Here is a 13,233-nt window from a genome sequence, read left to right as displayed (position 1 = left end):
CTTGCTTAATAGAAAATCTCAAATGAAAGTGCTTTTTAGTCCAGGATTTAACTCAATCTGGGTCTGCGAACAGTGCCTAATCCGGCCCTGGGTTTGGTAAAGGATGATGGGGATTTTCTTCTCATGAGACCAGTTACCTGAGTTTCCCTAATTCTGTGTGTCAAACTAAATTGTAATAAAAAGTTAATTCCTCACCTGACTCTTTTTACCATGGTTGAGGTCGAGGAGAAATCTTGAAATAGGGAGAGAAACTCTCTCAGATTGAGGTTAACAAACATTTGATTTTGCTATGTGACTGGCTCCATCGTATCCCCACAGCCCTGTCAGTCAGTTAGTCGGATATTCAATCTGATTGGTCTGTCTGTTACAGTCAGCTCAGTGCCATAGGCGTTTCATTCCTCGTTCTTGCTATTTATCCCGTCAATCCCTGATCGGTCTCAACCGAAAACGTCAAAGCGGCGGCTATTCACGTAGAAACTCACGGGGCTTTTACAGCGTAGTGACCAGGAAACATGCCTACATTACGCAGTTAGCGCTAGAGATCCAACCGCCGCAGGTGAGGTCAAATGCAGAGGGAAGGGAAACCGCGTCGTTGACAGGCGCAGTGAACAATCATGTCTAGCCTTAACCGACGCGAAGAAACGGAGACTGACAAAGTGGTGTTGTGTGAGAGCCTTGCTATATGGGTAAGTATGTCAATGATTTCCGCTGTTCATTCAGAGAGCGCTCTAAAAAGCGTCTGATTGCATGAATGTCTGTCTTACCGATGACGGTATCGTTTACCTATGGCAGGTAGGTTAGTGTTTGCCCATTCATAAACGCTAACCTTTAGGCTAGGGGGGGTGCGCTTTAGGAGCCACGACGCTTGCTCTAAACCAGGGATGGGCAACTTTGATGGGGGTGGGGGCCACAAAATCTGCAGTCATCATGACTGGCCGCAGTGGCTCACTGCTCTGTTTACCCACAGCCATACACACATGCAGTCACAGCTGGTCCTAGTTTTTTGGGGGCCCTAAGTGAAATGTTGTTGCAAGCAAAACATTTTAGCAGCCCTCTTGACAGCAGAGAGAAACAATTAAGTATTACAGTTAATTACCTGCAGTTCTACACATTTTGCCATGGGATGTAGAGAAAAATGTGCAGTTTTATAGTTAATTTTCTGCAATTCTACACATTTTGCCTTAGGGTGGGGAGAAATTTGCAGTTTGGTATTTGATATCTCAGCGAGGGTGACTAACAAAATCAATGGTAAAAACCAGTCGGTAATTTAACCATGATTACTACAAGTTTACATACCTGGCTAAACTAATTTACCAATCTAAATAATGTTAGGTGACATGGGCTAATTGAGTGACTGTCAGTGACATAACATGAGAAAAAATGCTGATGCAACCAAATTCCATAATTGTATTCTACTATTCTAACTCGAAACATACATTTGGGTGAATTGATCTGCTGGTCTAAACATTCACACACATCACTAGCGGTATGGTTTTGGAAACATATCTTTCATGTCAGTGAGAAATTAAACATTTTCATAAAACAAAAAGGTTCAATAACTCCACACCTTTTATAGGGTTATGGTTAGTGTTCCCACACAGCCAAATCTTCATGTTACAACGCTTGTTGACAGAAGACCACCTGTGTTAATTAGCTACCTGCGTGCAAGCCTAACTGGGCAGGAAGGGTAGTTTGTCAAAAGCTGATACCGATTAATCAGCTGAGATAATTTTACATTTTTATTTGTAATAATGACAATTACGACAATACTGAATTAACACTTATTTTAAGTTAATATAAAACATCAATAAAATCAATTTAGCCTCAAATAAATAAAACATATTCAATTTGGTTTAAATAATGCAAAAAAAAAAGAAAGTAATATGTGCCATGTAAAAATGTGTGCCAAAGAGAAGACGAGATTGATTAATGCGTTAAGGCACACGTATAAGAGCAAAACAGTGTTTGATACAATCAACAAATTACTGTTGTATATCTTGTCATTAATATTTTTCTACAAATATTTATTTATGCAATTCCTCCTTTACAATTGTTCATGCACTGGTGCTTTTGTTTAAGAACACGGCAAATCATTTCACCTGTGCAGCTGGCTAGTTATATATTTTTTGTTTCTACTTTGTCAAAATAAGCTGTAACTGGACTTTATTTACTATTCGTATCTACAAATAAAAGTTGATCAAATGGATTACTCTGTTTGTATCGTATGGGAAACTAAAATAGGCTGGATGCCAAGGGAAGCCAGGCTTCCCCCCCAAAAAAATGGACAAAAAAAAGTCCCTAAAATATTTTCTTTCGTCTCTGTTTCATAGCTTTCAATTCGCAAGAGGCTGAATGTATCACAGTAGAAAGCATCCGAGCCAGTGAAACAGCCCCCCGGTCTCTCTACGTGTAGGCCATCTGATGATGTCTGGTCCAAACGAGGATGACATTGTTGCCGCCCGTAGCATTGAAGGCGAGGGAAGCCAGCGAGCATCTGGCCTCCCTTGACAAAAAAAGGACAGTGTCAATCAGTGTTGAACTAAACTGAGCGAGCTCAACTGTGAATGGTCCTGCCGCAAAAAAAAAAAAAAAAAAAAAGTGTCATGGGAAGCCCGCTTGGATTTTGGCATCACTCCTATCAAACCCCATTGAGGACATACATCATTGACAGAAAAACTTGAATTGCTGTATCTCGTTGTGTTGTCCTCTGGTGGCTAGCGAGCTAAAATTGGGCCTTTCCATTAGCCATGGATGGAGATAAGGATTTCGACTTATAGTTTTACTTAATTCTCTGTACTGGCCAATGATTATAATCAAACTATCAGAATCGGCTTGGCTTCCCCAGTGATTTTACCCACGCACCGCTACTGAGTGGGTATACGTTGTATACCTGCTGCGTATACACTCAACAACCGAAACCAATGTTAATCACTCAGCACCACTGTTTTCTCAATTAAATTCAGCATTAAAAAAAAAAAGAGCACATTTTTAAGTTTGTTCCAACTGAGCGAGTCCGACCACATACAATGTGCTTGTTACGAATCCCTTTTGGCCTGACAGTCTAGGGGGGGATGGTAATGAGACCCGTAACATAACTCATGCAATTATAATAGTTACAAAATAAAAGAGAACGAAATAACCACGACAACTGAAATCTACCGTCAAACTCAGTCTGAGCTGGACCCAAGGAAATAAATAAGTATTCAAAAACACCCTTAAGATAAACTTTTTCAACAACAGCTAACTAACCAAAAAAATAGTGGGTGGTCCGCCCAGTTCTAACTAGTGTATTTAACAAAGTTTACCTACGGGTAGTGTATGCCCATGGGTGACTTGTCTTGTTTCCCCTTTTCCCACCAGAAAACAAACAAACAACATAACCAAAAACAATACTCACAGGTGAGGACAAAGTGATATTGAGGTGCTCAAAAAAAAAAAAGTCAATACACATAAAGAGACAGTGAAACAGCGAGACCTACAGACATGGCATTTACAGAGAGATTGCGCTCAAGAGCAAACAACTGACAGGGGTTTTAAACCAAGGGAAAGGAACTGTGATTGGGTAGGAAACAGGAGGAGGTGTGTCTTCTGATTGATGATTGATTGGTGACTGATTGGGGAGTGATGATTTCCACCTGTGAGGGGAGAAGGAGAGAAAAGAAAAACACACACAGGATACTTGTATCCGTAACAGCGCTTGATGGATACTTTTTGTCTTCTAATGCCTCTTAAGGGGAAAGTAATCTGAAAGTAACCAGTTTACGTTGCTGAGTTTGGGTAATCCAAAAGTTACATTACTGATTACAATTAGAGGTCTCAACCTTTGTCACAGGCTTTCACCTCGTGAGCGAAGCCTGGGAGCTGAGGTTAGTGGTCATCTGACATCATGGAGAACAGTCCTGGAGGGTGAATTATTCACAAATCCACCGTAACAGAGTTTAGAATCATCTCTCTCTGGGGCTATCTCTCAGTCTCAATACACACAAGCTTCCTCTTTCTGACCAAGGTTTGTCTCTTTTCTGTCTGCACACCCATGACATGTGTTTGATGGTTCACGACAGGCTTTGCAACTTGATGCTATACGATGAATGCAAATGGAGATAGATATCAGTTTCTCCAACTGCCTCCCCCTTTTCTCATTCCTGTCCCAGCGTCTCCCCTTCTCCTCGGTCTCTACTCTAACCTGTGCTATTCTCACCGTTTGTATCACCCTCAGCTCCAGACCTTCAACACTGCAGCACCATGTACGACTGTAGAGGAGCTGACCACTGGAGCTGCCATTTCTCAGGCCCTGCATCAGATGTGAAGAACATGTATACACACACACACAATTCACAGTATATGTCTAGGCTGCAGAGACATGAATTTATACTGACAGTCTTACCCTGGCTGAATATTAAACACACTGGAGTCGGGTATAAAGCCCAGTCAGATTCTGGGGTTGGATATTTTCTGATTTGAATACGGTTGTTTAGTAGACATTTTTTTTGTCCAATGCTTATGCATGTGTGTGTGTGTTGTGCAATGCAGAGATCCAGCGTGGTTCAGTGAGAGTTGGCTTGGTCGCATTAAAGAAGATGTTGGGAATAACTGGAGACTGAAGGTGCTGAACTCCATACATACCTCTTTCTGTCCATCCCTTCTCTCCCCTCCCTCTTTCGCTCTGTACTTCCATCCCTAATTCCCTTGCAATCCTTCCTTCCTCTCTGCTTCCATCCCTCCTTCTCCTCTCCCTCCTTCTTTCCCTCCCCTACTGACCTAAAAGCCAGTGTGACTGCTCTCTGCTGGCCCTGTCAGTATTTTAGCCAGCCATTGGCCTGTCAGATATCCTCTCCAGATCAAAGAAGACTCACTCTAAATGTTTCCATAGCTCACAGTGAGGAGATTCTTTGAGGTGTAAACTTTGTTTTTTTTGTAGAGTGATGAGTGTGTAACTTCTTTCTTCAGATGAACAACCTGAAGAAGATACTTCAGATGATGGTGGATTACTACAATGAGGTCAGTAGAAGCACTGATTTAAAACCCTTTATGTCTGGTTCTATTCTCTTTCTATGTCACCAGGTCCTGAGCCAGCAGATCTCAGACTTCTCCCTCCCAGACCTGGTCCAGGTAATAACTGTTTAATGTCTAGTTATAACTGTTATATTCTCTTTCTATGTCACTAGGTCCTGAGCCAGCAGATCCAGGAGTTCCCCCTGCCAGACCTGGTGAAGGTGGCAGAACACTCAGACCCTATAGAACTGGGACGACTGCTGCAGCTCACACTGGGCTGTGCTGTCAAATGTGAACGCAAGCAAGGTATTACGCTTACACACACACACACACACACACACACACACACACACACACACACACACACACACAGTGTATTCGGAAAGTTTTCAGATCCTTTCACCCTTTACTTTTTTTAACTTTTTCACTATTTTGTTACAGCCTTACTCTAATATTGGTGAAATAGTTTTTCCCCCCCAATCTACAGACAATACCCCATCATGTTAAAGCAAAAATAGGTTTTCAGACATTTCAAAATTATTAAAACATTTAAAAAAAAATTTTTTACATAAGTATTCAGACCCTTTACTCTGTACTTTAAGGCATCTTTGGCAGCGATTACAGCCTTGAGTCTTTTTGGGTATAATGCTACAAGCTTGGCAACCTGTATTTGGGGAGTTTCTCCCATTCTTCTCTGCAGATCCTCTCAAGCTCTGTCAGGTTGGATGGGGAGCGTCACTGCACAGCCATTTATTTTCTACGGACAATTCCTTTGACCTCATGGCTTGGTTTTTGCTCTGACATGCACTGTCGACTCTGGGACCTTAAATCATGTCCAATCAATTGAATTTACCACAGGTGGACTCCACTCAACAGTAATGTGTGTAGATTGATGAAGAAAATGTTTTATTTAATCTATTTTAGAATAAGGCTGTAACATAACAAAATGTGGAAAAGGTCTGAATACTTTCCCGAATGCACTGTATACACACACACACACGCACATGGTGCAGTCACAGACTGGCACCCAAAACAGAAACTATGTGTGCATATTAGTGTGTAATCCTCTCTCTTTCCCTTCCTTCCGCTCTCTCTCTTCCTCTCCAGAGTACATCCAGATCATCATGACTCTGGAGGAGTCCGTACAGCATGTGGTGATGACAGCCCTTCAGGAGGTGAGGCTTGGCCTGACCAGGGCCATTCTCTCTTATTGATTTCAAATAGTTTGTCATGCACGGTAAGATCTTACAATTGCCCATTTGTGTTAAAAAAGCCAGTGTCATGACATCTCTTTGGCTTTAGAAAGTAATTTTAGAACACCTGTGGCGTGTGAATGAGTAGGATTGACATTGGCTCTAACCAAACCTGTACCATGTCGCTCTCTCGCTCTCTCTCTCTCTCTGTTAGCTGATGAGTAAAGAGAACATGGCCCAGTTTGGAGCAGAGCCACCGGGGGACGTAGAATCACAGGTGAGAGGAGGAGATCCACTGTGTTTGGCCTCTAATAGTCTGTTGTGTTGTTGCTGACAGTTCATATCTCTCTAATGTTGACACTGGAGGACCTGGAACAAGAGGTGAGAGGAGATCCACTGTGCTAGGCATCTAATAGAATGCCGTTGTCTTTATTATAGTTGTTTTTGTTTGCGTATCTCTCAATAGTTGACTGCTTGTCTTAGACTCTTTAATTAGTACTGCGATATTGCTAATCTCTCCTTGGAGCTGCTGAAGTAGGCTTTAGAGCTGTATTGTTAAGTGTGTGTGTGTGTGTGTGTGTCTAGTTGAAGAAGGCTCTCGAGGACCTGACAGATCTGATGGCAGAAAAGGAGGAGCTAGCCCAGCGCTGTCAGGAACTCGACGTACAGGTATATGCAGATTTTAAATACTTTATTTGAATCCACAAATTACATTACCTCATAAATGATTCATACATTTCAAAGGTTGTTCATACGAGGACACTTAAGGAAACAAAAAGCACCTTCACCTCCACACAGCTAGGCTGCCCATAACGGCAGGCTTGCAATCTGAAGGTCACATACTGTAAGCCTATGTACGTGGCCGAGGATGCCAAATATCAATGACACACACACACAACCCTGGTACTGTATAAACTGGGTCTGTGTTATGTGCTGTGATGCCAGAGGCTATTGTCTGTGGCTGGTGTAGCAGAAGGGCTGTGGTTTTACAGACTAAGCCACTACTCTCCCCCTACCTGCTCTCTCTGCCATACCCTGCTCTGCCTGGCTGGGGAAAACCATAGTACAGGACAAATTTCTGCTACTGGTTACTGATTAGGTCAAGTCCATGTTGTATGGGCCTCTCGTGTCTCCAGATCGAGTTGTTACAGTAGATCACCAGTGTCTCTCTTCAAGGACACACAGAGAGGTAAGTCAACATGGCTACTCGTCATCAAGGCGGACAAAAAACATCTAATGCCTGGTTGCAGAGGCGGATTAAAATATCTATACCCTGTCGTGTTCTCTGTCGCTAACGTATCACTCATTTAAACTACGTGGTGTGTTCATTTGTATTGTTTGGGAACAGGTGGAGAGAAGTCACTGGGTTGAATTACATTTTTTTTTAACACACCCACACTCAAAGCTTCTATTCCCAAGTATTGTCTCTGACATAAAGCATGACTAATGAACAGAGGAGAGGCTGTGTCAGGGAGAATAACTAACCAGCCTTTCAACTTATTAGTCAAGATGTTGTTGAAGGTTTTGTGTGGCTTCACTGCACTGTACTTTCAGGGTGTAATAATGATGCTTTGTTTGTTGAACAGTTGGCGAGAACGGGTCTTTCCCACTAGAGATGAATTGATGCTTATCACATCATCTCTCAAAGACTCTTTTAGTTACCTTTCTCCCCATTCTTCAGGCATCTGTGACCATGTGGTCCCTCCTTAATGGATAAACTGTCAAAAGAAATGGGGGTTGGAGCTTAATGTTCTCGCTACTAATTCATATTTTGGGATTGAGACACAGCCCACCTCTGACCCTAGTTTGACCCTTGTCAGGTGACGGTCCTTCAGGAGGAGCGGAACAGCCTATTAGCTGAGAACGACGTGCTGACGGACCGAGCCAATCAGCTGGACTCGTTTGATGACCCGAGCACGCCCTCCGGACGGAAACACAGCCAGCTACAGATACAGCTAGAGACACTACAGGAGGAGAACTTTAGGTGTGTGTGTGTGTCATGTGTCCGTGAAAACAAATCGCACTGGAACGACTCTTAGAGTTATTCATCACAGCACTTACAGATGTCTCTCTCCCTCTCTGTGTGTGTGTGTGTGTGTGTGTGTGTGTGTGTGTGTGTAGGCTAGAGGCAGCTAAGGATGACTACCGTATCCACTGTGAGGAGTTGGAGAAGCAGCTGATCGAGGTTCAGCATCGTAACGACGAACTCACCAGCCTGGCAGAGGAGTCACGAGCACTTAAAGACGAACTCGATATCCTCAGGTGTGTTTGGTGGCGTTCTAGGTCCTTTATTTCAGTTGTAATCATCAGATCTTCTGAGATGTGCATCACTACCTGGAATGTGTATAAATGGGAGTGGGAGAGAGGAAGTGGTCAGTTTGAGGTAAGGGTATGTAACCTTTATTTAACTAGGCAAGTCAGTTGAGAACAAATTCTTTATTTACAATGACGGCCTACTGTAAGACCAGTAAGAATGTGTTGTTTAGGCCCTTGCTTTAATCGATTTGCCTGTTTTATTTATTTATCTTTATAAATTCAATTAAATGTAATAAATTATAAATGTGTGTAGGAGCTGTTCGGACCATGCTGTGAAGCTGGAGGCGTCAGTGGAGACATACAGGCGTAAACTGGAGGACCTGGGAGATCTGAGAAGACAAGTCAAACTGCTGGAAGAGAAGAACATGACCTACATGCACAACACTGTCAGTCTGGAGGAGGAGCTACGCAAGGCTAACACTGCCCGTGCACAGCTAGAGACATACAAGAGACAGGTGAGACATGCCTGAGAATATACTAGAAACAGAACACGTGGGTCTGACAACTGGGTTGGGAAAAACAATATGCCGGAACTCTGTGACGCTTTTGCCCTTACTTAGCAAATCGTCTCTGAGGAGACATCATTTTGGAATGGCAAACAGCCAATCAGGGGGCTTACTAAATCTACTTCCTGTTTCCTACCAGGTCCAGGAGCTGTACTGGAAGTTGTCAGAAGAGTCTCGGCGGGCAGACAACCTTGCTTACGAAAAGAAGAAGTTTGAAGAGAAACTTGACGCCGTGATGATGGAGAAAGAGGTACAGACTGGATCCTAACACTTTCTATTCCAACCTACCTGATCCCCCTGACATGCAAACACATTAGGGGAAGGAATGTTTTAACAATAATCTAATGCTGTTGACTTGTCTCCTGATGATGATGGTCATCAGAGGATCATCATTGAGCGAGACTCTCTGAAGGAGACCAATGAGGAGCTGCGATGTAACCAGGCTCAACAGGACCAGCTCCTACAAGCAGGTAGCTCATTGGACCATCACATTGACAATGTAGACTGATTGGTGCTGCATATGATTGGAAAACAGATTTACTGTAGTTGAGGTTTAGTTTTCGTTGATAAAGTGTTGGCGCGTTCGACATTGCCGACGACTTTAAAGGCTAGTCGAGACTGACTGATCTACAAATCACCATGCTTCATATATTTTGGGGCGGCAGGTTGCAAGTTCAAACCCCGAGCTGACAAGGTACAAATCTGTCGTTCTGCCCCTGAACAGGCAGTTAACCCACTGTTCCTAGGCCGTCATTGAAAATAAGAATTTGTTCTTAACTGACTTGCCTAGTTAAATAAAGGTTAAATAACTACTCAATGTTATTTTCAGATCAGTTAGTCACAATTTACCCATGATACATCACGGTTTCGAACACCGCCTGTGTCTTTCTGAAGCCTACAGAGACACATGGCTACTGATCTGCTCTCTGTTTCTCCACAGGGATGGCAGGGATGCCAGCTGGTACCCCAACCCATGATAACCTTTCTGCTGAGATCCTACCTGTAGAGTACAGGTAGTAATTTAATAGTTGTTTGTTTTGTGTGTGAGACACTGACTGCACTAACTGTGTGTGCCCTTGTCAATACAGGGAGAAATTTATCCGGCTCCAGCATGAGAATAAGATGTTGCGTGTGCAGCAGGAGGGATCAGAGAATGACAAGATCTCTGAACTACAGACACTGCTAGAGGTGGCACACAGAACCTGCTCTGAACTGGACACTGACAACAGGTAAGCTGTGTGTGTGTTTTTTACTTCCGGTTTGACTGTGATGTACTTCCTGTGTGTTTGATGTACTTCCAGGTTAAACAGGGAGAGGGTCACTGAGCTGCAGCAGCAGGTAGAGGATTTACAGAAAGCCCTACAGGGCCAGGGAGCCAAGACTGATGACGTGAGTTCAACCAGACATATAACTTTATAGGATACCGCTATATCAAACATTAACCCTAAATATTGCATAATACTGCCTCTCATATGTACAGTAGCAGCTGTGAGGTAACAGTATCTGTGTGTTCGCTATCTTACAACTGCTCTTTGTTTGCAGTCTCACCTGAAGAGGAAACTGGATGCTCATATGTAAGTATGGTCCATACTGCTTTGTGAGACCTCTATGGCTGCGTTTACATAGGTAACCAAATTCGGATATTTGTTTTCACTAATTTATCTTTTTGACCAATCAGATCAGCTCTGAAAAAGATCTGGTGTGAGTAGATCTGATGTGATTGGTCAAAATGAGTGGGGAAATTATCAGAATTGGGGTGCCTGTATAAACACAGCCATACTTCCTCCTGACAGAGACATTTAAAAAGTAAGGTGTTTTATTATCCAGGGTGCAACTGAACGAGGCGCAGGATGAGATCATGAAGAAGAAAGAACTCCTGGAGGACTTGCAGCCAGACAACACACAGACCTGTGAGTACAACTACAACAACCATAACAATGGCGGTATAGTACGGAGTAACCCCAGTGAGTGTTGTCCATCTGTCCCTTAGCTCTGAGACTGGATGAGCTGATGGCTGCTCTAAAGAAGAAGGATGATGACATGAGAGCCATGGAGGAGAGATACAAGATGTACCTGGAGAAAGCACGCAATGTGATTCCTTAATCATTCATTCATTCTTCTCACATCCAACTAGCAGCTGGACAAAAAATAACAAGTGCAGAAAAAGAACATGCATCTCTTTGCTGCTGCTCCCACCAGTGATATCTCTGTCTCGGTGCTGTAGGTGATCTGTGCATTGGACCCCAAGCTGAACCCAGCCAAAGCAGAGATCCAGGCTCTAAAGAACCAGCTGACGGACAGAGACAAGAGGATCCTCAGCCTGGAGGTAACACGGATCTTTAACCCCTGGCCCTGAACTTTGGCCCTTAACCATCAGCAATGAGGCACTCATTGACATGGGGATCCATAGTACTTATCTCACAATGCACTCAAAACCTCTTGTATTGATCGTCTCTCTCGTTCTCTCTGTGTCTCTCTCTGTAGAGGGAGTGTGAGCAGGCAAAGCTGAGAGAGTATGAAGAGAAGCTGATTGTAACAGCATGGTACAACAAGGTTAGGACATGTAGTCAGAATAGACACGTTGTATTTTCTTTTGAAAATAAAGGACAGGAATGTACCTTTTTACAAATGTTACTTATACAGAGATTTTGTTCCAACTCAATTAAACATTCCTGTTGCATGTCTTCCACCCCCTTCAGAGTCTGAGCCTCCAGAAGCTGGCGATCGAGGCCCGTCTCGGGGGTCGCTCCACCTCCATCGTGCCCCCAGTTCAGTCCTTCCTGACCCAGCAGCGCCAGGTCACCAACGCTGCCCGCAGGAAACTCTCTGTCAGCGTGCCTGCCACCACCACTAAGTAGACCTGGGATGGGTGACTACTGAGGTGGGCCAGCGTGTGTACAGGCTTCTTCTATTAATGTTGAACCATGATTAGTTCGATCAGGTGTGTTAGTGCTGGTCTGGAACAAAGGCCTGCTGACACTGCGGCCCTCTAGGACTGGGATCTCCTACATCTGACGTAAACAAACAAATGGCTCCTCTCTAACTCCTTTCCAGAAATGTACACTCAAGTGACCTTAAGCACATTAGTTCTCAGTCCCTGGAGAGGGGACAAGCATGCACTGACTGACTTGAACATGAGCACTTACTCTAACCAGGTTCCCTCCTCACTGATACACCAGACGGTAACAGTTATACTCCTCACTACAGTTGAGGATGTTTATTATCTCCGGTAATGAGTTTGGTCTGGCAACCCTACCAACATGCTTTATTAGCTTAGCACATAGCCTAGCACATAACACTGACTGAGCCCTACAATATACCGGTGATAGCCTAGCTAGCAGCAGGCTCTGACTAGCAGTGATTCCTAACCTTGACATCCTGACATGTACACTGAGTGTATAAAACATTAAGAACACCTTCCAAATATTGACTCCTATGCCTCCCACAGTTGTGTCAAGTTGATCTGGATGTCCTTTTGGTGGTGGACCATTCTTGATACACATGGGAAACTGTTGAGTGAGAAAAAACCCTGCAGCGTTGCAGTTCTTGACACAAACCTGTGCTCCTGGCACCTACTATCATACCCCATTCAAAGGCACTTAAATATTTTGTCTTGCCCATTCACCCTCTGAATGGCACATATAAACAATCTATGTCTCAAGGCTTAAAAATCCTTCTTTAACCTGTCTCCTCCCCTTCATCTACACTGATTGAAGTGGATTTATCAATAAGGAATCATAGCTTTCACCTGGATTCACCTGGTCAGTCTACAGTTGTGGCCAAAAGTTTTGAGAATGACACAGCGCTTGCTGGACTTTCTTGGGCGCCCTGAAGCCTTATTCACAACAATTGAACCACTCTCCATTAAGTTCTTGATGATCCAATAAATGGTTGATTTAGGTGCAATCTTACTGGCAGCAACATCCTTGCCTGTGAAGCCCTTTTTGTGCAAAGCAATGATGACGGCACGTGTTTCCTTGCAGGTAACCATGGTTGACAGAGGAAGAACAATGATTCCAAGCACCACCCTCCTTTTGAAGCTTCCAGTCTGTTATTCGAACTCAATCAGCATGACAGAGTGATCTCCAGCCTTGTCCTCGTCAACACTCACACCTGTGTTAACGAGAGAATCACTGACATGATGTCAGCTGGTCCTTTTGTGTCATTCTCAAAACTTTTGGCCACGACTGTATGTCATGGATAGAGCAGGTGTTCCTAATGTTTTG

General features: G+C 43.6%; 1 protein-coding gene across 2 annotated transcripts; it reads left to right on the top strand.

Annotated features, from left to right (window-relative positions):
- Positions 1-442: 442 nt before the first annotated feature.
- On the top strand, positions 443-13,032 carry LOC112248552 (protein Hook homolog 1-like). Of its 2 annotated transcripts, XM_024417701.2 has the most exons (23): positions 443-686; positions 4,217-4,302; positions 4,531-4,603; positions 4,948-4,998; positions 5,166-5,298; positions 6,100-6,167; positions 6,400-6,462; positions 6,771-6,854; positions 8,006-8,169; positions 8,307-8,447; positions 8,755-8,956; positions 9,147-9,257; positions 9,390-9,477; positions 9,948-10,020; positions 10,096-10,236; positions 10,309-10,396; positions 10,550-10,581; positions 10,835-10,917; positions 10,998-11,098; positions 11,232-11,333; positions 11,492-11,560; positions 11,707-11,888; positions 12,991-13,032. In XM_024417701.2, the coding sequence occupies exons 1-22, from the start codon at positions 615-617 to the stop codon at positions 11,863-11,865; spliced, it is 2,184 nt and encodes a 727-aa protein (XP_024273469.1). In that variant the 5' UTR covers positions 443-614; the 3' UTR covers positions 11,866-11,888; positions 12,991-13,032. The 2 variants fall into 2 exon arrangements, with proteins under 2 accessions (XP_024273469.1, XP_024273461.1); XM_024417693.2 differs by lacking the exon at positions 12,991-13,032 and having other exon boundaries at positions 11,707-12,465.
- Positions 13,033-13,233: the final 201 nt, after the last annotated feature.

The sequence above is a fragment of the Oncorhynchus tshawytscha genome, linkage group LG01, assembly GCF_018296145.1.
Source record: "Oncorhynchus tshawytscha isolate Ot180627B linkage group LG01, Otsh_v2.0, whole genome shotgun sequence".
In the NCBI taxonomy this organism is placed as follows: Eukaryota; Metazoa; Chordata; class Actinopteri; order Salmoniformes; family Salmonidae; genus Oncorhynchus; species Oncorhynchus tshawytscha.
The sequence above is the reverse complement of the archived record's forward strand: the minus strand, read 5'-3'. Positions and strand labels throughout refer to the sequence as shown.

Excerpts from the sequence above, each read along its gene's own strand:
- LOC112248552 (XM_024417701.2), top strand. The coding sequence starts at position 615 with ATGTCTAGCCTTAACCGACGCGAAGAAACGGAGACTGACAAAGTGGTG. Across the intron at positions 4,604-4,947 it reads GGAATAACTGGAGACTGAAG|ATGAACAACCTGAAGAAGAT; the intron begins GTGCTGAACTCC and ends TTCTTTCTTCAG. Across the intron at positions 6,855-8,005 it reads GTCAGGAACTCGACGTACAG|GTGACGGTCCTTCAGGAGGA; the intron begins GTATATGCAGAT and ends GACCCTTGTCAG.